This window comes from Thamnophis sirtalis, unplaced genomic scaffold (genome assembly GCF_051295495.1).
Source record: "Thamnophis sirtalis isolate CommonGarterSnake01/CBP01778 unplaced genomic scaffold, rThaSir2_p1.2 scaffold_3, whole genome shotgun sequence".
Lineage (NCBI taxonomy): Eukaryota > Metazoa > Chordata > Lepidosauria > Squamata > Natricidae > Thamnophis > Thamnophis sirtalis.
Window position 1 is genome coordinate 30,947,296 of NW_028261383.1, and position 26,564 is coordinate 30,973,859.

Below are 26,564 nucleotides of genomic sequence, written 5' to 3' on the forward strand. Positions count from 1 at the left end.
ATCCGCAGTCCCTCCCCACCGGCCTGGCCAGCAGGTTCTTCTCTCGTATTGGGCTCCATGCCAAGAGCTGCGAAGGGGCACAGCCCCCTCTCCAGCTTACTACTTACCCTTCCCCCCCCTTCCCCGTTTCATTTATTTCTTTGAAAGGCGATGATGCTGAGCCAAGCCACAGGATGGCTGGGATTTTTCGCAATCCTGGCTACTACGGGGGCCAACTGGGAAGCAGGTGAGGGGGGTACCTGGTTGGAGGTGGGGGGGTGGGGAGGTGCGGAGGGGGTGCAACTTGGGGGATTCGGGAAGAGAAGAGGAGGGGAGTGACTGCCGAAGGGAGAGAAAGCAGAGAAATGTAGGAGCAGAAGGGGGATAGGGCGGGGAGGTAACAAAAGGAGAGAGAAACAGTCCACTCAAAGCGGAAAGGCTAGGAAAGAGAGAACGACAAGGATTGGACTGAAAGAATAAATGGAGGAAGGAGAGAATGGCAAAGCCTTGGAATGAAGGAATATAGGGAGGAAGGAGAGAACGGCAAAGCCTTGGAATGAAGGAACAAATGGAGGTGGGTTTGCTGGTTACTTGGGATGGATGGATGAACGGATGGAAGGATGGATGGATGGATGGAGAAATGGAATGCAGTAGTTTCAGCCTAGGTTTGGTTCTAGGATAAGAAGGAACCGGGGCTTCATGGCATCTTTGCTGTAACTTATTTGAGTCATTCTAAGAAATGTAATGTTGCTTTCTTCAAATCTACCACTCTGCCTGGATCAAACAGATGACATCCCTTCCAGGATATGATAGATCGATTTGGGGCTGGATCGTGGAGTAGGGGGAGGGGGAGACACCTTGTCCTTGATGGATTTCTAGACATTGGTCTTGGCTCCAAAGATTGGTCTCAGCTGAATTGTTGCTTATTCCCCTTCAAGAATTCTCTGCCCCAAGAGAAATTCTCCTTCCTTTCCAAAGGTCTTAAGTTTCTTGCCAACCTTCATCATTATAATTCACCGGGCACAAGGGTTTGTGGCAGAACAAAGGCTTGTGACTCACCCATTACATGCCACCTTCCTTCTCCATCCAAAACTCTTTGTTCCACTTCACAAATTCACCCATTAGTAAGAACTAGCCCTCTTTCCTCTTTTTTCTTCTTCACGAAAGTACTTTTTAACACATGGATGGCCAGGAGATGTTCAACAGGTGCAGCTCATGTCTATGCAAAGGTGCCAAGCTAGCTGCTGCTGGACTAGTTTTATTTCTGCCTGAGGAAGCCCACAATAGCCCAGGAAAAGCGGTGGAATGAAGAAAGCAATCTTATTTTATGCCCATCCTAATCTCCTGCTCCAAGGTTTAGTTACCAGTGGTATCAGCGCATACAGCGCACGGGAAGAAGCACCAAACGTCCTTTTCAAAGGGGATTTTTGTTTGAAAGGAGCTCCTGAAGAGAGAAGGAAAGAATAAAATCGCAGCTTATTCAGCACCGGTGGCTCATAGATCAGCCTCTCTCTGGTTGCAGATTTAAGGGAGAATTGTCTTTTTTATTTTAGTGGAATCAATCAAGCCAAAAAAAGATTGCTGTTAAAGAGTTGTGCCCTCTATGCCTTCGGTCTCTTTTTGGATACAGTTCAAAACAATGATTGAATGGCACTGAAGTCACAGAACAATGATGGTGAACCTTTTCGGCACCAAGTGCCCAAACCAGAACGCACACGTGCCGGAATGCCGGAAAGCCAAAGACCAGCTGGCCGGAACACATAGGCATGCTGGCCAGCTGGTCTTTGGGCTTCTGGTGCATGCATTTGCACCCAGTCAGCTGGTTTTCGGGTTTCTGGCACTCCGGCACACAGAAAGAACAGCTATGTATACCAGAAACCAGAAGAGCAGCTAGCAACACAGAGGGCTCTGCGTGCCATCTCTGGCACACATGCCATAGGTTCGCCATCACAGTCATAGAACATAGAAAACGTAGAATAATAGAATTGGAAGGGACCTCGGAGGTCTTCTGGTCTAACCCCCTTGCTCAAGCAGGATACCTTATACCAGTGTTTCTCAACCTTGGCAACTTGAAGATGTCTGGACTTCAACTCCCAGAATTCCCCAGCCAGCAAATGCTGGCTGGGGAATTCTGGGAGTTGGAGTCCAGACATCTTCAAGTTGCCAAGGTTGAGAAACACTGCCTTATACCATTTCAAACAGATAGTTGTCCAGTCTCTTTTCGAAAGCTTCCAGTGATGGAGCAGACACAAAACATCTGAAGGCAAGCTGTTCCATTGGTTGATTGCTCTCGCCGTTAGGAAATTTCTCCTTAGTTCTCGGTTGTTTCTTTCCTCGGTTAGTTTCCATCCCTCGTTTCTTGTCTTACTTTTGGTGCTTTGGGAAATAGTTTGAGCATCTCGTCTTTGTCGTGGATTCTACAATCTTTCATAAGAAGCTGTTGGCAAAGGTATACCTGTCATGGAGGGGAGAGAGGTGGGGGAAGCTAACCTTTCAGAGGTGAGACAGGTGGGATGCCAAGATTTGATTTTTTTCAAACAGCAACACACCATCCAAATTCTGGAATGCCTTTTCTCCCGGTATCTATTGTCCAGTGCAATTGATTTATTCTTTCAGGGTCTGAGGAAAAGCTTTGCTTCATCACACATAACATGATTAGAGATGATGCAATTTATTTATTCTCTTGACAGTGCTTTCACGTGTGGTCTAGTTTTATTTTGACACTTTATGGAGGTCCAATATTTGAAGGGCTGCTACAGAGAGAAGGGGGTCAATCTATTTTCGAAGGTCAGACAAGGAATAATGGGTGGAAACTGATCAAGGAGAGGTTCAACCTGGAAATAAGGAGACATTTTCTGACAGTGAGAACAATAAAAAATGGAACAGCTTTGCCTTTGGAAGTTGTGGGAGCTTCATCACTGGAAGCTTTCAAGAAGAGACTGGCCTGCCATCTGTCAGAAATGTGGGGGTTGGATTAAATTATCTAACAAGGTCACTTCCAACTGTTATTCTAAGTCTAAGAGTCTTCCTATCCTGATCCTTCAAATTCCATTTTTCACTTCTATATGATGTCACTGGGAATGGCAATAGCACTTAGACTTATATACCACTTCACAGTGTTTTACAGCCCTCTCTAAGAGGTTTACAGAGTAAGCCTGTTTTCCCCAACACTCTGGATCCTCATTTTACCCACTTCAGAAAGAGGAAAGGCTGAGTCAACCTTGGGCCTGGTGAGACTTGAACTGCCAAACTTCTGTCAGTCGGCAGCCAGCAGAAGTAGCCTGCAGTACCGCATTCTAGCTTACTGCGCTACCAGAGGGAATAGCAATAGCAATAGCAGTTAGACTTATATACCGCTTCATAGGGCTTTCAGCCCTCTCTAAGCGGTTTACAGAGTCAGCATATCGCCCCCAACAATCTGGGTCCTTGACTTATGACCATAATTGAGCCCCAAATTTTGGTGACTAAGCAAGATAGTTGTGAAGTGAGTTTTGCCCCATTTTACAACACTGTTGTCACAGTTATTGAGTCACTGCAGTTGTTAAGTAATAACATCATTGTTAAGTGACTCTGGTTTCCCCATTGATTTTACGGATCAGAAAGTCGCAAATGGGAATAATATGATTCCGGGACATTGCAACCATCAGAAATACATGCCAGTTGCCAAGAGTATGAATTTTGATCATGTGACCATGGGGATGCTGCAACGGTTGTGTGAAACATGGTCATGTCACTTTTTTCAGTACCATTCGGTCAGTAACCAAATGGTTGTAAGTTGAGGACTACCTACCTGCACTATGGTTTGAGAACTGATTTGGGTTACATATTTTCCAATGTCCCTTACAACTCATCTATTCTATCATAATATGCTAATTTGTGCAATTTATTGTATGCCAGTTTCCATCATTCTCATCAAGCAAGGGGATTCACCATGGCATGTTACTTAGACCTTAAAAGTCAGGGTTCCAGAATTCCTGAAAATGAGGAAGAAGTTGGAGGTACTTTGGACCGAGAATGAAGCTGGTTGGCAAAGCACAGATGACTTCAAGGAATTGGCCTTTGTCACTAGAAGGCAAAACCATGAAAGGGCATCTCACTTACTTTGGCCATGTCATGCAGGGGAATTCACTGAAGAAAGCAATGATCTTTGGATGAATTTGCAGTAAAAGGCAACCAGGCCATCAAAGAACATGATGATCAGACATCATCAAAGCTAGTACCAGCCAGAACATAGGAAAAACTCAGAGAAGTGCAAGATCGGAAACTGTGGAGAAACCCTCGACCAAGAGTTGGATATGACTGAATGGATGACACCAATGCCATTATCTCTAAAGCAAGTGTTCCTCATCTCTGTGAGCCGTGGGGGCACAGTGGTTAGAATGCAGTATTTCAGGCTAATTCTGCCCACTGCTGGCAGTTCGATCTGACCGGCTCAAGGTTGACTCAGCCTCCCATCCTTCCAAGTGGGTAAAATGAGGACCCAGATTGTTGGGGGAAATACGCTGACTCTGTAAACTGCTTAGAGAAAGCTGTAAAAGCACTGTGAAGTGGTATATAAGTTGAAGTGCTATGGCAAACTCTTTCTGTGCTCTTTTTTGCAGACCCCCTGTGCCCTGCCAGGTACAAGATCAACTGCCTACTTCACCAGCGAATGGGCTGTGGGCCAGATGGAGCACCAAGCTGTGGCTCTTGTTTCCCCGGTCATGAAGAGGATCCCAATGGAAACTGTGTGCCGAAAAAAGGCTCAAAACATGGTAAGTCCTGTGGGGTTTGAAAGCTTGAAGTGTCAGCAGGGTTTCAACACCCCTGGGGATTTTTTTCTAAAGGGTTAGGGGTGCAAGGGTCTTGTAACTTGATAGCTTTAAGACTTGCGTGCTTCAAATGCCAGAGTTTCTGAGCCAACATTTTGGTTGCTAAGCAAGAGCATTGTTGTGAGTTTCACCACATTTTACAAGTTGGCCATGCCCACCCAGTCACATGACTGCCAAGCCACTCTCACGTGGTCACATGGCTGGCAAGCCACTCCCACCCTGTCACATGGCCACTCCCACAAAGTAGGCCACACCTACAGAAGAGGTTCTAAAAAAATTTGAAAGCACCACTGAGTTAAGGCGAAAAACCGGAAGTGACCTTGAGCCAGTCCTCCTCTGTCAGCGTTAGGAAGAAGAAGAAGGTGGCAAACTATTTCCACAATCTTGCCAAGAAAACTACAGGGACTTGGCAGTCGCCAGTAATCAACACCCTCAAAGGCCCAAAACAAAACAAATAATTTCTCTTATTTTTTAACCACTATGATTCTTCTTTACTGTAAACATCCAACCTTCCCTGAATTTCTTCTGTACATTCTAACCCTTCTTATTTTCTAGATTTTGTCCTTTGCAACAGATCTTATATTTTTAGGGAGAGGGTCTATCCCAGTGACTGTTAACCCTTTTGTCCTCACGTGCCAAAAGCGTGCATGCACATGCGACAGCACATGCGCGCCTACCCACACCCATAATGCAATGTGCATACAACACCCCCTATATGCCACACACCCCTGTGCATGCGTATGTGAACCCTGCACCCCATTTTGGGCTTAGCAGGCCTCCCTGAAGACTCCTGGGAGCAAAAGTGGGCCACGGGGAGGGCACACCACCCGTGCTCCCCCTGCACATGTGTGTGCGACCCCCCACGCATGCATGCACATCTCCCGCATGCACAGCAGAGACCCAGAAATCAGCTGTAGGGGTGCATGCGCAATGGGGCTGAGCTGGGCAATGGCTCATGTGGCCACAGAGAGGGCTCCACATGCTACCTGTGGCACGTGTGCCATAAGTTTGCCATCATGGATCTGTCCCATGGAGAGAGCCAGAGAGAAAATAGTTTGTGGACCAAAATCAAGAGCCACTAAGACAGCTCCACATGTGTTTTCATTCCAAAGCATCATCTAAAACCAGTCAGGTGGTTTTTAGAGAGAAGGACAATAAAGAGGATTAGGGGACTGGAGGCTAAAAATATGAGGAACAGTTGCAGGAACTGGGTATGTCTAGTTTAATGAAAAGAAGGACTAGGGGAGACATGATAGCAGTGTTCCAATATTTGAGGGACTGCCACAAAGATTCTCTAAATCACCTTGGAGGCAGAACAAGAAGCAATGGTTGGAAATTAATCAAGAACCAAGGAGAAACTTCCTAAAAGAGCAATTAATTAGGCGGGGAACGACTTTCCTCCAGAAGTTGTGGGTGCTCCATAACCAGAGGCTTTTGAGAAGAGATTGGAGAACCATTTGTCTGAAATGGTGTAGGGTTTTCTGCCAGAGCAGGGGGTTGGACTAGAAGACCTCCAAGATCCCTTCCGATTCTGTTAAGATCAAGAATCAAAAAACAAAGCACTGGAACTGAATAGGGTTGCAATTTTTACACGATTGTCTTCACAGCTGAAGGTCAACATACCTGTGCGAACGGTTCACAGTTGAAGCTTTTGGCCATTAGTATGCAAAGTGGGCTGGATAAAAAATGCCATTCTTTGCCTGTGATCATGGCTTATAAAGTGCTTCACAGCCAGTTCCTACTAGTGGTATTCAGGGCTGGTTATGATTCTGACACCCAAAGAGATTTTCTCTCCAAGTGATGACCTTGCAATCTGTCACTCCCCTCTCTGCACCTCCACTTGGAGATGGGCGTATTATTAAAGGGTCAAAAGCTACCAGTCAAGATCAGAGAACAAGAGTTGAAAATTCTGCCAACATTGTAAAGACTGGATACATTATTTTTCCTCTGATCTAAACTCTAGATCAGAACAGGAGCAAATGCAAACTCTGTATTTCTCTTCCTCTGATTTCTGTCTTTCTTCCAATAAAAAGGGATTATGAAGCTGTTTTGTGGCAGAAGGCAAATTGCCGACGTACCTCTTTATTTTTATGAAGTGTTTTTATATTGCTTGTCATAACTCATCACCATCATCATAAAACGGGCAATTTTAATTCCACCAGCTAATAAAAGAGAGCTCTTGGTGAAATTAACTGCTGGGAAAAGGATGGATGGTTGGATTTTTGTGTTTTGTTTTTTTCATACTTAAATTTCTTCATGTTCCGCTTGATTTCCATTTAGCTTTTTAGTAGTAAAATTTCTGATAAGAAGCAAGTATATCTTGATTTAGGCCAGGGGTGAGCGGAAATTTTGTGTAGTTTGGCGAACCGGTAAATACCACCTCTGGCTGGTCACAGAGTGGGGAGGGAATGGAGATTTTACAGTATCTTTTCCCTGCCACGCCCACCAACCCATCCCCACAGAACCGGTAGTAAAAAAAAAATGAATTTCATCACTGACTTAGGCTCATGGTGCCAACCCTTCAAGATAGGCCAGAGTAGTAAATTTATGAATGCTAATATTATAAGGTTAAAGTAATACAATCCTGCAAGTCTGAATACATTTACACCCTCCCCTCCCCTCAGGAGAACCAGGCAGGGTTTTGTTCAGAGAATCTCTTTCTCAAAGTACAGTGGGGTACCCCAAGGCTCTGTTTTAGGCCCAGTACTCTTCAACATCTTCAACAATGATTTGGATGAAGGGATAAATGGGAAACTCATCAAATTTGCGGATGTCACCAAGCTGGCAGGAATAGCCAACACTCCAGAAGACAGGCTTAAGATACAGAAGGATCTTGACAAACTTGATCATTGGGTGCTCTCTAATAAAATGAAAATCAATGATGAAAAGAGTAAGGTTTAGGCAACAAAAACAAAATGCACAGGTACAGTATAGATGGTACCTTGCTCAATAGTAGTAACTATAAAAGGGATCTTGGAGTCCTAGTGGACAACCATTTAAATATGAGCCAGCAGTGTGCAGCAGCTGCCAAAAAAGCCAACACAGTTCTAGGCTGCATAAACAGAGGGATAGAATCAAGATCACGTGAAGTGTTAATACCACTTTATAAGCCTTGGTAAGGCCACACTTGGAATACTGTATCCAGTTTTGGTCACCACCACGTAAAAAAGACGTGGAGATTCTAGAAAGAGTGCAGAGAAGAGCAACAAAGATGGTTAGGGGACTGGAGGCTAAAACATATGAAGAACGGTTGCAGGAACTGGGTTTGTATAGTTTAACAAAAAGAAGGACTAGGGGAGACATGATAGCAGTGTTCCAATATCTCAGAGGTTGCCACAAAGAAGAGGGAGTCAAACTATTCTCCAAAGCACCTGAAGATAGTACAAGAAGCAATGGGTGGAAACTAATCAAGGAGAGAAGCAACTTGGAACGGAGGAGAAATTTCCTGACAGGTAGAACAATTGATCAGTGGAACAGCTTGCCTCCAGAAGTTTGAATGCTCCAACACTGGAAGTTTCTTAGAAGATGTTGGACAACCATTTGTCTGAAGTGGTGTAGGGTTTTCTGCCTAGGCAGGGGGTTGGACTAGAAGACCTCCGAGGTCCCTTCCAATTCTGATATTCTATTCTACAGTTCTGTACCAAACTCAGATTCCTTTATCCAACAATTGTCTGGATTGCAGCTCTTCCTCCGGTTCCTCATGGTTATTCCTTCTGCTCGACCCACTATATATGAACCCATCATTTAAATCAGGGGTCTCCAAACTTGACTTCTTTAAGACTTGTGGACTTCAATTCCCAGCATTCCCAAGCTAGCATGGTTGGCTGAGGAATTCTGGAAATTGAAATCCTTGCATCTTAAAGTTGTCAAGTTAGGAGACCCTTGATTTAAAGGCACGCAGTATCCCAGTGAAACTATTGTCTTTGCTCCCCTGTGTTTAACCCGAAAATGATTTGCCACAGGTCAAACAAAATTCCAGAATTTTTCAGCCACAGTGTACAGGTTGTCCTGGACTTATGACCAATCCCTTAGTGACTGGTCAAAGTTACCATCCAAAAGCTGTTCACAACTTGATTCCAAAGTGTGTAATTCTCCCCATCCTGTGGTCATGTGACTACGGTTTGGGCACTTGGAAACTGGTCCACATTTCTGGTTGTTTGCAGTGCCCCACAGTCATGTGACTGCTATTTACAATGGGCTTTTTTTTGGAAAGTGACATTTAATTCTGGTTTCTTGCAAAAATCACCCCATAGCAAACAATAGGTTTGCTTAACAACCGCTGCAAAAAAAAAAAAGGATTGTAAAATTCATATTGAGCAATTTTATCACTGTCATGATTCAATTGCCAGTCTCAATTATGATTGTAAGTCAAGGACCTCTTGTAAAGGAATATGCTGTAAAGGTTGACTCCTTCCACTGTTATATTTTCTTGTGACTCTCACCTCTTTCAGCCAATTTTGCTCTCTCTTCACTTCCTCTTGACATATTGACTGCACATTCAACTGAGCAGAGATCTGGTTTTATTACTTAGCTTCCTCTGCAAACTTTGTGATTCAAAACAGTGCAGTAGGATGGCAATCGGACTGATGAAGAATCGTCATCATTATCATGATGAATTGAAAGGGACTTTAGAGGTCCTCTTGTCCAATCCCCAGGGACGCAGTGGCTCAGTGGCTAAGAGGCTGAGCTTGTCGATCAGAAAGGTCGGCAGTTCGGTGGTTCGAATCCGTAGCACCGCATAACGGAGTGAGCTTCCAATATTTGTCCCAGCTTCTAGCAACCTAGCAGTTCAAAAGCATGTAAAAATGCAAGTAGAAAAAATAGGGACCACTTTTGGGGGAAGGTAAGAGAGTTTCGTGCACCTTTGGCATTTAGTCATGCCAGCCACATGACCATGTAGATGTCTTCGGACAGCGCTGACTCTTCGGCTTTGAAATAGAGATGAGCACTGCCCCCTAGAGTCAGGAACATATGTGAGGGGAACCTTTATCTTTACTATTCTTTGTGGCAGCAGCTCAAATACTGCTATCATGTCACCCCTAGTCCTTCTTTTCTCTAAACTGGCCGTACCCAATTCCTGCAACCATTCTTCATATGTTTTACATGAAGAGCAACTAAGATGATTAAAGATGATTCATCTTAAAGATAATTAATCACCTTAGCTGCTCTTCTCTGCACTATATCATTTCAGACAAATGGACGTCCAGCTTCTTCTTAAAAGCCTCCAGTGTTGGAGCATTCACAACTTCTGGAGGCAAGCTGTTCCACTGATTAATTGTCCTCACTGTCAGGAAATTTCTCCTCAGTTCTAAGTTGCTTCTCTCCTTGATTAGTTTCCACCCATTGCTTCTTGTTCTACCCTCAGGTGCCTTGGAGACTAGCTTGACTCCCTCTTCTTTGTGGCAACCCCTGAGATATTGGAAGACTGCTATCATGTCTCCCCTAGTCCTTCTTTTCTATAAACTAGACGTACCCAGTTCCTGCAACCGTTCTTCATATGTTTTAGCCTCCAGTCCCCTAATCATCTTTGTTGCTCTTCCCTGCACTTTTTTCAGAGTCTCAACATCAACGTGACGCTGAATGTCAAACATTAAACACTTGCATTGCTAGTGAGTGTTAGTGTGTGTGTGTGTGTTTACTGACTGCACTTCCCCCTCCATTTCCTCTCTTTCAGAAACCAAACTCAAAACTCAAAAGAGACCTAAAGATTTGCCAGGTCTTTTGCGTTATCTTTTGGCTAAGCATGAAAAGGCATTGCAGCTGTCCACGATGGAGACCACCATACCTGGTATGTAAACTCACCAACTCTTCTTTCTTTCTCCAAAAGAGAAACAAATTATTTTTTGGGGGGAAGAGTTCTATCTAGTGCAAGGAATTAACATAAGGGGCCCAATTCTCCTTAATAATTTCAAACCATTGTAGGAAGTTATCACCCAGCCCTCTCCCAGAAAAATGAAATATCCTAGGAAATATTGAAAAGGCAGAGTATTTCTCTGGATGTGAAAAGAAAGAAACATGTTTTAAAAGACAGAATAGCTGCCTGTAGCTTCCTGCCCATCCCCACTTTGTCAATGGGCCATTAAGAAGGCCAAGCTAGTCCCTTTACATAATAAAGAGTTCTCCACTTCAGCTCCAGGGTGATGGGATTAAAAGCATGATAATATTGGCCCCAACTTGCCACATGGCATCTGAGAACTCAACCAAACCTGGATTCAAAACATAGCCTAGAGAGGTGCCCCTGCATTGGCCCCATGGGAGTCTGACAACCAATCAGAATACATTTCTTACACAGGAACAGGAAACAGAGAGGTGGGACTGAACAGGTTATAAAAAGCCTAGCAAGCCCCTCCCTCAGCCCTTCTCTTCTTCTCCACCAACATTGAAGCATGTGATCACCTTTTCTGTTCAGGACTCAAGCCATGTGGCCCTGTCCACCAATAAACCATTTTTCCAAGCAGCCTCCATGTCTCCAGTGTCTTTTTCCCCACTTGGAGCCGAATCCAGAAGGACATTTCTTTCATCACCATCAAAAAGTTTAATCAAGTAACTATCAAGGAAGAAACCACACACACAAACAGAAACACACACACACACACAGAGGCAGGGCAAGTGACTGCATACAGGTAGTTCTTCACTTAACAACCATTCCTTTAGTGACCATTTGAAGTTATACTGGCACTAAACAAACTGACTTATGATTGTTTTTTCACATAACTGTTGTAGCTTCCCCCACAGTCACGTGATCAAAAATCGCACACTTGGCAACTGGCATGTATTTATGATGGTTGCAGTGTCCCCGGGGGGGTGATGTGATCACCATTTTAAGAGCCATGGTGGCACAATGGTTAGTAAGCAATATTGCAGGCTAATTTGGTAGTTCGATTCTGACCAGGCTCTAGGTTGACTCAGCCTTCCATCCTTCTGAGGTCTGTAAAAATGAGAACACAGATTCGGGGGTGATGGTGGTGGTAATATGCTGATTCTGTAATCTGGTTAAAGAGGGCTATAAAGCCCTATGAAGTGGTATATAAGTCTAAGGATGCTATTGCTATTTGCAACCAGCTTCCAACAAACCAAGGCAATGGGGAAGCCAGATTCACTTAACAACTGTGTTATTAACTTAACAACTGCAGTGATTCACTGAACAACTGTGGCAAGATAAGGGCAAATGTCATTTAACGACCCTCTTGCTTAGCAACAGAAATTTTGGGCTCAATTGTGATTGTAGGTTGAGGACTAGGTGTATAAGATCAGCATCTGCTTTGCATTCATTTCTAAGTGCATTTAGTATTTGCATAATAACGCCTTGGAAGTGGAATGATTCATGATTCAAGAGATTGTCGGATCATGGGGCACCTTCTGATTGCCACTGTCATGGGAACTTTGGCATAGAATTTGGAGAGCTTGACGTTGGATTGTGCTTTACCCCCACACCTCAAATTACTTGGCAATGTCTACTTTCCAGTAACTTTTGATCCAAAGCATTCCAGCGAGTCTATATTTTTTTATTTCCCTGTCTCTCTGATATTTGTACTGCCTGGGAAAGATTGAATATGCATTATGATTTTATCCACTATCTATTTTTATCTCTTAGCTGTGTTGGAAAAATGAAATCATTTCCAGTTCAAACTGCATCTAGCATTCTCTCAGTCATTCCCCGCACACACTGTTTACTTCAGTATTTCTTAGGCTTATTGATTAAACATCAACGAATGTAAATAACAACAACAACAACCGGTATCAAGCATCAGAGCCAGTCAATGATATTTGTGATACATTTTTAAATGTTCAGTTGACTGAGTTTCATGTTTACTGAATATAACAACAACAACAGCAACAATAATTACAGCAAAAGGATAAAAGGCAGGGAAAATAAGGAAGAGGGGAAAGCATATGAGCTACAGGCAAGAATTTACATTCTCTCTCAATCAAAAGTGACAGTATTTTCCAGAGCAATGCTTCTCGAACTTGGTGACTTTAAAATGAGTGGACTTCAACTCCCAGACAGTGACGTGCGGTGAGGTTTATGGCTGCTGAGGCACTGACACAGTGGTGGGTTTCAAATTTTTTTAGACTTGTGGACTTCAACTCCCAGAATTCCACAGTCAGGCATGCTCAGTTCCGATTTAATGCGACAGCATTTGTTTTTCTCCTTTGCAAAAAAAAATTCCTTCATTCTTTTTCTTCTCCCTCCCCCCTCTCTCAAACAAACACACACACACACAGAAGTTGGATCCCTCACTCACTCACTCTCAAACAAACACAAACACAGAAATTGGATTGGATATATTTTCCAATGGCTTTAAAGCAACTCCACTGCCATACCCTCCTCATTCCCCTGCTGCCTTCCGATCCGAGCCTTTGATTGCAGGTGGAGCCACATTACCTTTTCAAACTTGTAATCAGTGAAGCTGGGCTTATATACTTTTATCCAGCTGTGTGCCTGTGAGTGAGTGTGTGTGTGTGTGTGTGTGTGTGTGTAAAGGCAATGTAGCTCTGCATGCAATCAAACTACACGTGAGGAGGGATCTACACTTGAGGATGAAGTTTGAATTTCTCCTCTTCCCTCCGACCCACACACGTATACCTTTTCCAGCTGTTTCAGAGAGGATTTCAATTCTGCTCTTGCCTGACATCATGAAAACAAAAAAAATGTAAAAGGAAAAAGGCAAGAGCTGAGGTCAGGCTGAGCTAGTTGCTGCTAGAGTCACCATGTGGATGACTCTGCTTAACTGTTTAAAAAAGCCTCTAAAAAAGCACCCTCTACAGGAGGAGGCGGGAGAATGACTTGCTTCATCTACGTCAGGAATTTTTCAGCTTTTAACCCTTGCTTAACTCTGCTCGAGTGATCATAAAACACCAGACAAGATGAGGCACGTCATTCTCCCGCCTCCTCCTGTAGAGGGCACTTTTTAAGAGGCTTTTTTAAACAGTTAAGCACTAAGCAGAGTCATCCCCTGTGACTCTGGCAGCAACTAGCTCAGCCTTTTTCCTTTTACATTTCTTTTCTTTTCATGATGACAGTGGTGAGGCTCTGCCTCCCCTGACTGCACGTCCCTGCTCCCAGAATTCCCTAGAATTGAAGTCTACCCTTCATCATAGAGTTGCCAAGGTTGAGAAATCCTGCTCCAAACCCACAGGAAACATTTCTTGAGAGTTTGCATAAACAACCCTGAAGGAAGTGGCTTTCAGTTCTTCCAGTTATAGCTAGATAACTGGATGGATGGATGGATGGATGGATGGATGGATGGATGGATGGATAGTAAAACAGTTGAATAGGAATAGAAAGATAGACACCAGGCGATCCCTCTACTATTGTATATCTGGAGGAAAACAACTGAATGGATGGGGATGTGTATTATTATTTTAAATTATTTCTCTCACCTAGAATAAAAATTAGCTCATAGACTAAAGACAGAATGTCACACTTCTCCTTATCATCTCTGAGCAACATTGCTTACTGGACCATATTTCCAAAATTGTTTAGAATGGCTTATTGCAGAGGTCAACTGCACATACTTTAACAACCAGTTCGCCAAAAATGTGAGTGTGCATGCACGCACACTTTGCACACGCACATGCCTTCCGCACTTGCGCACAACATCCTAAAACAAGGGGTTTTTTAATGGGAGCGCCTTCCTGCACACCTGCTAGCTCAGCCACAGATAGCAGAACAGGAGAGACGTACAAATCAGCGGGTGGGACGAGCAAGCTGGAAAGTGAGATATCTAGGACTGGATAAGATCAGAGCAGGTGGGTGGGGCCAACCAGCACTCGGAATTACCAGTTCGGGTCCGGTCTGAACCGGCAGCAGCCCACTATTGCTTATTGTCAAATTTTAGGCTTAGCACTGCTGTTAGATGGATGAAACTATTACCAAGAAATTTGCAGGATCCGGTACTAAACAGCAGTGAATAGAAAGCAGGCGGGGGGGGGGGAAGGGCATTCTTTAAAATGAATGTGTTTTGATTTTACAGGCATTACTGGGGTATCCGAACCATCCAGCTCTCAGACAGACTTCCCGACTTCTCAGCCAACCAGTGTCTCCTATTCTGGGAACACTTCTCCAGTTTCCTCTCAGTCATATGAAATCACTCCAATTTCAGCCACCACACCACCGAGGAGAGTCAGAGTGGACTTCAAGCAGAGGTCGCGTCCTCCGGTTACTAGCATGAATAAAGCTGTGACTCTCAGTGAGTAGACTGATTGATTGATTGACTGACTGAATGACTATAGGAGAAGAATAGGCAGAGTCTAGAGGTGGAGTCAAGAGAGTAATCAGCCTAGAGCAAGGGTGTCAAACTCAATTTCATTGTGATGACCTGAGTGCTCTTCCAGCAAAAACAGGCTCCCAAGCTCCGTTTTCAGCCGCTGTGGCTTCCTGCAACCCTCTGCTGCGGGCGGCCTTCCCAAGCTCCATTTTCACTGTTAGAGGCACCACGGGCCAGTCCTTCACTGTTTCCAGGGCAGCCCCGTGGGCCAGATCTAAGCACCACCCCCAGGCCGGATCCAGCCCCCGGGCCTTGAGTTTGACACCTAGAGTCATTAGATTCCCATAAGCAGTCTAAGAAGAGCTGTGGTGGTGCAGTGCTTACAATGCAGTACTGCAAGCTATTTCTGCTGCCTGCAATTTGGCAGTTCAATTCTCATCAGCTCAAGGTTGACTAAGCCTTCTATCCTTCCGAGGTCAGTAAAGTGAGGACCCAGATTACTGGGGGCAATATACTGACTCTGTAAACCACTTAGATAGGGCTGTAAAGCACTGTGAAGCAGCATATGTCTAAGTGCTATTTGCTAAGTTTAAACCATCTTGAATTCTGTTAACTCTTACCTAGCACCAATTTAGTACTGACCATTAGTTGACTAGATCCTTATATATAGGCATGAGCAATACATCAATTTAACTAGATCTTAACACGGGGTCCTGATTCTTTGTGGGTGACATTGACTACTTGATTGCTCTCAAGTTGTTGTTAACTTTTACTGACCACATGGATGGATTTTCTCCATGACAATCTACCTCTAACTTGGTATTTTAACATCTCACATTGTTACTGTAGCTGAGTCCACCACCCTTGTTGGATCTTTTCTATCCTTTTATTCTGTCTTCTATCCGTCTCTAAAGAGCTAGCTCTTTATATCATGTGTCCAAAGTGGGATAATTGGAATCCTATTCTGCTTCAATACCAGAGTTGGGTTCCTACCAGTTCACACCTATTCGGTAGAACCGGTTCGTCAAATCTACTGAACCAGTTAGAAGAGGTTCCACCAGTGGACCCGGAAAGCAGGCCACACCTACAGAAGAGGTTCCAAAAATTTTTGAAACCCACCACTGGTGGGTGTGTAATGTCCCGCAGTTATCTACGCATTAATAATGATCTAGTAATATTTCCTTATACATTTTAGGGACCTTTCCTTACATAATTGGTGTTTTCTTTCATACTTTTGGATTTCTAATTTCTGTTTCCGTTAGTTGGCAATTTCTAAAACCAATCCCACGTGAAAAAGTATTCAAAGCCTTCTTGATTTTAATTGTCAATTTATTTATTCCTGCACATTGTAATATTTATTCATTTACATATCTCTGTTTTTCCACTGTTGTGCAAACACAATTCCAGCAGCTGCTAACATGTGTAAAATTAAATATATATTATACTCCCTTTTAAGTAGCCAACAAAATATTTCTGGTTTTAATTCCATATCTTGCTTTATGATTGCTTCTAACCACTAACTTCTGAATAGCTACTTGGACCGACCTAAGTACTAATTCATAATTTCATATCCGGTCACATGGGTGGCAAGCCACTCCCATCCAGTCACATGGGTGGCAAGCCACTCCCATCCAGTCACATGGGTGGCAAGCCACTCCCATCCGGTCACATGGGTGGCAAGCCACTCCCATCCGGTCACATGGGTGGCAAGCCATTCCCACAAAGGAGGCCACACCCACAGAGTAGGTTCCAACAATTTTTGAAACCCACCACTGTTCAGTACCAATGTTCGGAAGGGTCCATGCTCTTCCTATCCTGCTTCTTCAAAATCAAATTTTCATTTCCACAAAATATCACAAGGGAGGACAAGGGAGAAACACAGAGAAGAGCGGGTCAACCTATTGTCCAAAGCGCTTGAAGGCAGAAGAAGCAGCAATACATGGAAAATAATGAAGGAGAAAACCAATCTAGAACTGAAGAGAAATTTCCTGATAATTTAGAATAATTAACCAATGGAATTACTTGCCTCCGTAAGAGTGGTGGGTTTCCATTTTTTTTTATTACCGGTTCACTCGTGCATGCACATGCAACACTTCTTGCACATGCGCAGAAGCGTCCGGACTGGTGGGCGGAGCCTCCCGCCGTCGCCACTACCGGTTCACCCAATCTGGGCTGAACTGGCAGAAACCCACCTCTGCTCCAGAAGTTCTGGATTTTCCAACACTTTAAGAAGAGATTGGACAGCCATTTGTCTTCAAGGGTACAGTAGAAAGCTCTGGTCATGAACGCTTCTGACCACGACCAAATCGGGTTGCGACCAAAGTTGTGGAACGAATTATGGTTGTGACCAGAGTTTCTACTGTATAGGGTTTCCTTCTTGAGAAGGAGGTTGGGCTAGAACAGGGCTGTCAAACACACTGGCCACATCCACGCCCAGTTTAGTAAAGGTGCGGGAAGCCCCGATATGTCATGTGATGCCTCCATGACGATGTGAGATTGACATCCCTGGGCTAAAAGACCTTTAGGGCCCCTTCCAAGTGTTACTCTGTTAATATCGTGGTTTGTTTATCTTTGTAGGTATAGACACCTCATGACGTTGGAGTATCATTTCCAGGGCCTTCATGGCTGCTCTACTAAGTGCTTAGCCTACAGCATATTTCTTGACTGCTTGTTCCTTTACTGTGGATGGTTGATGTTTAACAGTAGAAGCTATCTAGCACTTTGGTGGCTTCGTTGTCAATTTTAAAGCTGCTTTTTACACCTGTTTGCATTAGTTTAGTCTTTTTGAAAAAGTTTATTTTATTTTATTTTAATTTTATACAGATAATCACAAGTATACCATTATTCCCTATTTCACTGCCATCCTATCCCCTCTCCCTCTCTCCTCCTCCCTACCTACTTTCTTCCCTCTGCCATCCCTCTCTTCTCTACTTCCCCTTCCTCTCTCCTTCTCCGCCCTCCTCTTTCCACTCCTTCTTTCTCTCCTACTTTTCCTCTCCCTTCTGCTGCCTTCTCTTCTGTCTCCTCTCTTTCTCCTTACCTCTACCTTTCCTTTCCACTCTCTCCAAATAATTTACACGCTGTATTTCAGCATCTGAGCACCTTTCATTTAATATTTGCTGGTATTGATAATTGCATTCCAATAAACATCTTTCATATTTATAATTTTATATAGATCCTCTTTGTAGTGGTATACATATTTTGAAATTCCATTATTTCTCTCTCTCTCTCTCGCTTTCTCTCTCTCTCTCTCACAGACACACAGACACACAGACACACAGACACACAGACACACACACACAGACACACACACACACACACCAAAGCCTATTTTTTGGACAAAGCGTGATCCGGATTCAAGTTTCCCGCTAAACTCATGCTGATTTTACATAGTTATATATTGTTAAGCACCCCGGATTTTTAAATCTCTCCTTAGTTTAGTCTTCTTGAAGGAAGCAGAAAAGATGGGGCAAGAATGAGGAGAAGAGCTGAATAGTGAAATGTTTGTGTTTGTGTTTGCATAGCTAGCAAAGCAGTATTTTGTTGTCCAACACTCAGAATTCATTGTGTTCCTTTCAGCACTTGTGGTTATGTGCACAGTGACAGGAGTTTCTGGATTGGTGGTTGCAGCCATATGCTGGTACAGGTATGAATCTGATCGTCCCCCTTTTTCATACATCGTTTCTCCGTTATTATAAGGATCATTATTTTCGTGTTTGAGAGGAGAGAAACTCTGCCCATGCTCGGTAACTTCCTTTATTCCTTATTTTTCCCGTTGCTGAGGGTGGACTGAGGGCTGCAGATTTAATGATCTATGAATCAGGAAAAAGAGAACAATGCGTTGGAGGTATTCATACTTTTTGCTGCTGCTGCTGCTGCATTCCACTGAAAACATCTATGATTCATTTGCAGGCTTCAGAAAGAAGTACGTTTGGCTCAAAAGATGGCATACACCGAAACTCGGGGGAACCAGTACCGATACCATCAACCCAGCGCAGTACGTTGGCTTTGCAAAATGGAATTTGTCAATGAAAGATGAAGGAAAGACCTTGCTTATAGGACAGGTTAAACTGTAGTATGTTCTGTGCAGCCAGCCTTTATGGCTTGGAAATCATAGTTCACGTTGTATCGTACGAACCCAACCAAATGGGGCTTAGTAGATTGTGTTCAATGGAATGGAGATGAGGAGGGGGCGGGTGGGGGGGGAAGCAGGATATTCTAGGGCAGTGATGGGGAACCTTCTTCGAAAGGCGTGCCAAAATTGTATGCATGCGCTATTGTGCACATGCACGTCCCCACAGCCACAATTCAATGCAACCCGCCCACCTGCACAGGTGTGCGCAACCCCCCGCACATGAGTGCAATGTCCCCCCCTCACACATGGGGAGGGGGGAGTTTTCATTCTCCCCAGGCTCTGGAGGTTTTCCTGAAGCCTGGGGAGGGTGAAAACGGCCTCTCCCGACCCTCCGGAAGGCCAAAAATCAGCTGGCTGGTGCACGCATGCGCATCGGAGCTGACGGCTCCCATGTGGGCAGATATGGCTCCGTGTTCCATCTGTGGCACACATGTCATACATTCGCCGTCACGGTTCTAGGATATTCTGGTAGTCATTGCTTCCTCATAGTTTTATTAATTTATAATATATCATACAAAAAATACAAAAGCAAATATTAGGAAAATTGGGAAAGGAAAACGGGGAGTGGATAATGGGGGAAAGCAAGGGGAAAAGAAAAAAAGAAGGCATTGACTGCTGACTCCTTTGGTGCAGTAAAATAAGTTAAGATCTACCCTCAATTTTTTACTTTTTGAGAATAATAGAAACTAGCCATTTCTGTAACAACAAATCTATCTAATTGGTAAAACCCAAAGTCAAAGTTTCCAGAGGATATTCTAGTAGTCATAATCAGGGGTCTCCAACCTTGACAACTTTACGACTTGTGGACTTCAATTCCCAGAATTCCCCAGCCAGCACTGGCTGAGGAATTCTGGGAGTTGAAGTCCACAAGTCGTAAAGTTGCCAAGGTTGGAGACCCCCTGATCATGATGGATAATGTCCCAGAGATCAGTGTTAGGTTGAATTGGCGTTATTGCCTACAGGGCTCCAAAAATCAGGAAAGACATATTGAAGCTCTTCTAAGCATTTTTCTTTATTGTTCCTCGCCCATAGACAGAATCTTGCCAAACTAAAACAAGCTATTTTGCACTCCCAAGCCATATATTCTGGGAACTGTTAAGGAGCAGCTGTTTTCACCCCTTTTCTTCGTCACAGATTACCATATTTTTCTGAGTATAAAATGCACCGGAGTATAAGACGCACCAAGATGTTGAAGAGGCAAATTTTTAAAAAAGGGGTTTGCACTCTGCAGACCTCCCAAAAACGGCCCGTTTTTCATGAAAACGGGCCTGTTTTTCCCCCCCCAAAAAGAGCATGAATAGCCTTTAGGAGGCTTTTAGAGTGCTCTTGGGGAGTTGGTGGGGGGCAAAAATGAGCAAAAAACGGCCCATTTTTTTGCAAAAATGTTTTCTGTCCAAAAAAAGGCATCCATAACCTTTAGGAAACTTGTAGAGTGCTCCTGGGGGCTGAGGGGGCAAAATTAAGCAAAAGAATGGCCTGTTTTTTTGCTCATTTATGCCTCCCCAGCCCCCAGGAGCACTCTGAAAGCCTCGTAAAGGCTCTGCACAGCCATTTTGGTGAAGGGGCAGGGTTTCAGGAGGCAAAAAATGCTGTATTCGGTGTATAAGATGCGCCCAGGTTTTCAGTCTCTTTTTTTGAGGGAAAAGGGTGCGTCTTATACTCTGAAAAATAGGGTATTTAAATTGCATTGTCTATTGATTGCTACTTTGGAATGCACTCCCTCCCTCCTGGGAATCCGGGCAACCTTCCATCATCATAACTGTCTTGCTTATGGGCTTTCAAAAGAGACATTGGGTTGGTGGAGGACTCTTGATTAGATGATTTTCCTGACCTCATGAGGCTCTCCTTAATCATCATCTGTTCATCTTTCTTAGTATATGGATTCCAGGCTAGCACAGTCTTGTCAAGTTCATCACTATCAGCATCGGAAGAAACTTCTTACTGGCGAGGAGTAAGTATTCTTCTCTAGAACTTTCACTGGAGGTGGGAGGAAATCAGAGGTGGCATTCAGCCAGTTTGCACCAGTTCGGTAGGAGAAATTTGACCTGGTTTGCCAAACGGGTAGATTCCTCCGGTTGGCCCTGCCCCCTGCCCTGTGGCTGCTCGCTCGCCCCGCCCACCTGCTCGAAGCTCACTTGCCCACTCGATGCTCGCTCACCACACCCGCTCGACACTCATCCCGCCCTATATATGTTGTCTTTGCCACGCGACCCAGCTAATTGCCTCGCCACTCACCTCCACACCTCACCCTTTCTGCTAGGCTCACCAAAGGTAAGCAGGCCGCCCGCTTGACCTTCGCTATGGGTCAGGGGCTGGGTCCCCAGGGATGTCGAGAGAAGCAACCTATAACTAAGAAGAAATTTCCTGAGAGTTACGACAATTAATCAGTGGAACAACTTGCCTCCAGAAGTTGTGAATGCTCCAATACTGGATGTTCTTAAGAAGATGTTGGATATCCATTTGTCTGAAATGGTGTAGGGTTTCCTGCCTAAGCAGGGGGTTTAGAAGACCTCCAAGGTCCCTTCCAACTCTGTTATTCTTTAAACACTTTTAAATCCAGAACAAGACAACATTTGGAAGCGGCCCAGTCAGACATACACAAACACAACCTTATTCACTGGAGTATAAGAAGCAGGAGGTGTTTCATCCCAATCAGACTTGCAAGATTCTGTCGTTGTGGCTGATCTCGATAAAAAGAGCTTCAGCCTTCTTGTCAAACGGACCGGTCTATCTGTTGAAGCTATCTCTCTTAACATCCCACCACTTTATCTTGTGTCCTTCTCCCCAGGAGACAATCCTCCAAAACAATGGAGCAGAACCCTACAGAATCAGAGAGTGAAAGTGGAGACTACACGGTATATGAATGTCCTGGATTGGCCCCGGTATGTATGTATGTATGTATAGCAATAGCAATAGCAGTAGACTTATATACCGCTTCATAGGCCTTTCAGGCCTCTCTAAGCGGTTTACAGAGAGTCAGCATATTGCCCCCAACAATCTGGGTCCTCATTTTACCCACCTCGGAAGGATGGAAGGCTGAGTCAACCCTGAGCCGGTGAGATTTGAACCGCTGACCTGCTGATCTAGCAGTAGCCTGCAGTGCTGCATTTAACCACTGCGCCACCTTGGTATGAATGTATGTATTATGTATGTATGTATGTATGTATGTATGTATGTATGTATGTACAGGTAATCCCGGACTTGCAACAGTTCATGTAATGATGGTTTGAAATTACGACAGCACTCAAAAAAGTGACTTATGACTGCTTTTCATGCTTACGACCATTGCAGCATCCCCATGGTGATGTGATCAAAATTCAGGTGCTTGGTAACTGGCTCATATTTATAACGATTGCAGTGTCCTGGGGTCAGCTGATTCCCCCCCCCCTTGTAACCTTTAGACAAGCAAACTCAAAGAGGAAGCCGGATTCACTTAACAACCTTCTTCCTAACTGAATCAGTGCAGCAATTCACTTAAGAAATGCAGCAAGAAAGGTCGTAAAATGGGGTAAAACTCACTTAACAAATGTCTCACTAAGCAACAGAAATTTTGAGCTCAATTGTGGTTATAAGTCAAGGATTACCTATATTCAATGGTGGGATTCAAGTAATTTAGCAACCGGTTCTCTGCCCTAATGACCAGCTGGGTAGGCGTGGCTCGGTGGTCATGTGACTGGGTGGGCGTGGTCAACTCAACGTCACTCACATCAATGGGCGCTTCACCTTAGCTGTTACAATGTAATAAGGGTTAACCGGAGAGGCAGTTGTGCAAGTAGAGCAATAAAGATTAGGTTAGAAACAACACCAGAATCAGTGGTAGGTTTCAATTTATTTTACTACCGGTTTGCTCATGCGAGCGGTAGTGCGTGTAGTTCTCTGAATTGCTTAGAAAGTTAATAACCGGTTCTCCCGAATAGGTGCAAACTGGCTGAATCCCACCACTGCCTGTGTTTGCAATAATGAGGAGAGGTATACAAAGATAGTAAATATATAAATGATCTCTTTTAATGGCTTTAGTTCAGCAAGACATAATCTTCTTATCTGAGTGAAGAAGCAAGGCCCATATTTTACAATCTAGCATAATCTAGATAAGAGACAAAGGCTCAGGTGTGCCGCTAAACAATAGCAATTCGAGTGGAGACACAACTTTGTAAACAATTCTTAGCAAATTGCTCATTTAAACAGTCAATGCACTTCTGAGACTACCCTTCATGCAATTTGATTGGTATTATTTTAATGAGTTTTTGTGTTTTAAACTGCTCTGGAGACCTGACATCTAACAGGCCCAAAAACCACTAGGATAACTTTCAAGAGAATGCTTATACTGGACTGAATTTTTCTTTGAAAAAACGTTAGTAATGTGTTAACTTTATCGTAGTCCTTTTGTGATTGTTGTTGTGTATATTTTGCATTGACCTCTTAACACACTCCAACCCCCAGTTTCCCATACCCCCAGTCCATACCTTTAGGCCCAGCCAATAAACTATTCCTAGTTATAATAAGGCAATAAACCACCATTCGTCCACCTTCCATTCAGTCTTCAGAAGTTACGGCTGCTTCATCACTAGAGGGGTTTAAGAAGAGACTGGACAGCCACTTGTCTGAAATGGTATAGGATCTCCTGCTCGAGCAGGGGGCTGGACTAGAAGACCACCAAGTTCCCTTCCAGCTCTATGCTGATTCCGATTCATTTGTCCATCCTTCCCTTCCCTATTTCTGCTGATAAAGATCCTGCCAGGGAATTGTGCAGCAAGTTCCAAATGAAATCGGAGACACCGACACGAACTTGTAGTTTTATATAAATAGATATATTCAACATTTATATTTGCATCAGACAAGAAAGTCAGGAATACAGGACATCGGGAGGTAAATCAAAATAGAATACAGAGCACACAGAAGAAAAAGGCAGGAGAAAAGGGGGGAATCCCCTGCATATTTTTGCTGATAAAGATCCTTTGCCTTTTAAGTGCAGTGATAGTAGATAGCTATATACAGAGATAGCCGTGGTTCTATAGGACAGTGTTTCTCAACCTTGGCAACTTGAAGATGTCCGGACTTCAACTCCCAGAATTCCCCAGCCAGCGAATGCTGGCTGGGGAATTCTGGGAGTTGAAGTCCAGACATCTTCAAGTTGCCAAGGTTGAGAAACACTGCTGTAGGAATTAATTGAATATACCAAAACGGTTAATATGTATAGGTGAACAACCTATTTCTAGGTATAGCCAGGCCTTGGTAAAAAAAATATTTTTAAGCCTTTGGAGTAATGAGAAGCACTGTTATGTGAAAGCACAATATTTGATTCTCTTTTAGTATTTTTCCTTTCCCTTTTAGAGAAATAGAAGCATTAAATCACACCTGTTTTTCTGATTACCTTTGAAACAGGGAGGGAAAGCCATCATAATTGGACAGTTTGCCGCCAGTTTCAATAGCTGGATTATGGATGGCCCCAGGGAATGGAGAAAAGAGGCTGGGGATATCTTGCCTGTGAATCACAGGTTGTAGAGCTCCAGGCTATATGTTAAAATGAGTTATTCTGTACCTGTGACATTGGAGGAGGAGGAAGAAGAGGAGGAGAAGGAGGAGGAGGAGGAGGAGGAGGAGGAGGAGGAGGAGGAGGAAGAAGAAGAAGAAGAAGAAGAAGAAGAAGAAGAAGAAGAAGAAGAAGAAGAAGAAGAAGAAGAAGAAGAAGAAGAAGAAGAAGAAGAAGAAGAAGAAGAAGAAGAAGAAGATCCTTTGAGTTGAACTCAACTCCTACTGGGCAATAGTAATGAAGTAGTTTGTCCCTGGTTTTTCTTCTGGTTTTTTTTCTGTTTCTAAACTTCTACATCTGGTCATCTCCATCTTAATAGTTCCATCGAGTAACTAACCAGATGTATCCCTCTGAGGGGGTGTTTAAAACTGAAGAATAAGTAAGGAGATTAAAGCAAGAGATAGCAATCCAGAAATAATTTGAATTTGCACATGCAGACAAACCTATGGCTTCAAGTCTCACCTCCAGGTTTTGATGGACTTTGATTGAGATGTTTTCAGTGATCTTTGAGTGATCACGGACATCACTTCCTCCACACAAGGCTGTAGTTCCTTTCCTTTGCTCATACTTTGTTCATACGAACAAACTTTGGTTTGTTTCCTAGTAACTGCGAAACAAAAAACTGACATGGTTTTGAGGGCTGATCATCAGCCTCTGGGTGGAAAGCACGTGCCCAACCATTCCAATCACTATCAGCAGCCTTGCTCTGCACATGAGGTTTAAGGATCAAGGCAGTGCACCAAGGGTTGGTTCTAGCCAGCGTTTCTGCCGGTGCGCTCGTGGACACACTTTGCGCGCACGCATGTGCTGAATGTACGCTCCACCCGCATGCACGATTCAATAGTAAATTGTTCTGCACATGCACAGAATTCAAAAACAAGATGATGGCGGCGACTGTGGTGACTGGGGAACCAGTTTGTAGGTGTGACCAGCCTGGGTCGGTGCCGGTTCTGCAACCCAGGCCAGCATGCCACTACCAGTTCAGCTGGGCCCAACCGGTAGGAATCCACCACTGCGGTGCATATACCCAATGCTCCTTCCTACTCCTCCTCCTCTTTTCTCCCACAACAAGAACCCTGTGAAGTAGGTTGGGCTGATCTCACTGTTTTCAAAGGGACACATTCAAAGCTGTAGTTTGCCAAGCATGTCGTTTGCCTATCCACTGATGGAGACGGCAATGTGGTAGACAAATTTTAGATGCATTTTCCCCCTTTAAAAGAACGCTTTGACTAATTTAGTGTCTTCTTCTCTTTCCAGAGTGGAGAAATGGAGATCCACAACCCTCTCTTCGACACCTCCACCCTCCACCGATGTCCCCCCTAATTTCCCTCCTGTTTGTCTTCCTTCCTTCGTCTTATCTTGTCATCTGCTGGATCCATGTAGGAAAGATTCAAATGTGCAAACACCTCCCAAGGTGCTGCCTGTCCGTCCTCTTCCTTTGAAGGAAGATCATATCCATCCCACCTATTCCTATATCCTCTTGTGCTACTACTAGGGGAATGCTTTCAGGCTTTTAGGAGATTTTCTATCATAGCTTTGTTTCAGTTGAAGGTCTTCTGACAATGGATTTTTATCCTGGAAGTTCCTATGATCGTTTGGAGACCTTGAGACAAGCTCTCCTGATGCCATCAACTCTTGAACTGGGAGGGTTTATTATTGTATCCAATCTAGCTGTGGAGATATAAGGAGCAGAAGACTTCATTTGTCATGTACAAAAAGAGAATGGAGAGGCACGCTTAGAGATCTAAGATTGACCCAAAGCATTTTGCTCATCAGTGGTGTCCACTCTTTCCTGGACGATATATATATATGTATATGCATATGTGTATGTGTATATGCTGGTCTTGTTGTATTCGGGTCTTTTCCCGTGTAAGACTGAGAATATCTTGGTGACGTTT

The 26,564-nt window shown here is 43.9% G+C and overlaps 1 protein-coding gene across 1 annotated transcript; it reads left to right on the forward strand.

Annotated features, from left to right (window-relative positions):
• Nucleotides 1–26,564, forward strand: LOC106541493 (neural proliferation differentiation and control protein 1). The gene is made up of 9 exons (XM_087708508.1): nucleotides 1–226; nucleotides 4,581–4,733; nucleotides 10,465–10,578; nucleotides 14,768–14,983; nucleotides 18,581–18,647; nucleotides 18,914–18,998; nucleotides 21,011–21,087; nucleotides 21,925–22,018; nucleotides 25,924–26,564. Exons 1-9 carry the CDS (start codon nucleotides 151–153, stop codon nucleotides 25,987–25,989), a joined length of 948 nt encoding a protein of 315 aa, XP_087564634.1. The 5' UTR covers nucleotides 1–150; the 3' UTR covers nucleotides 25,990–26,564.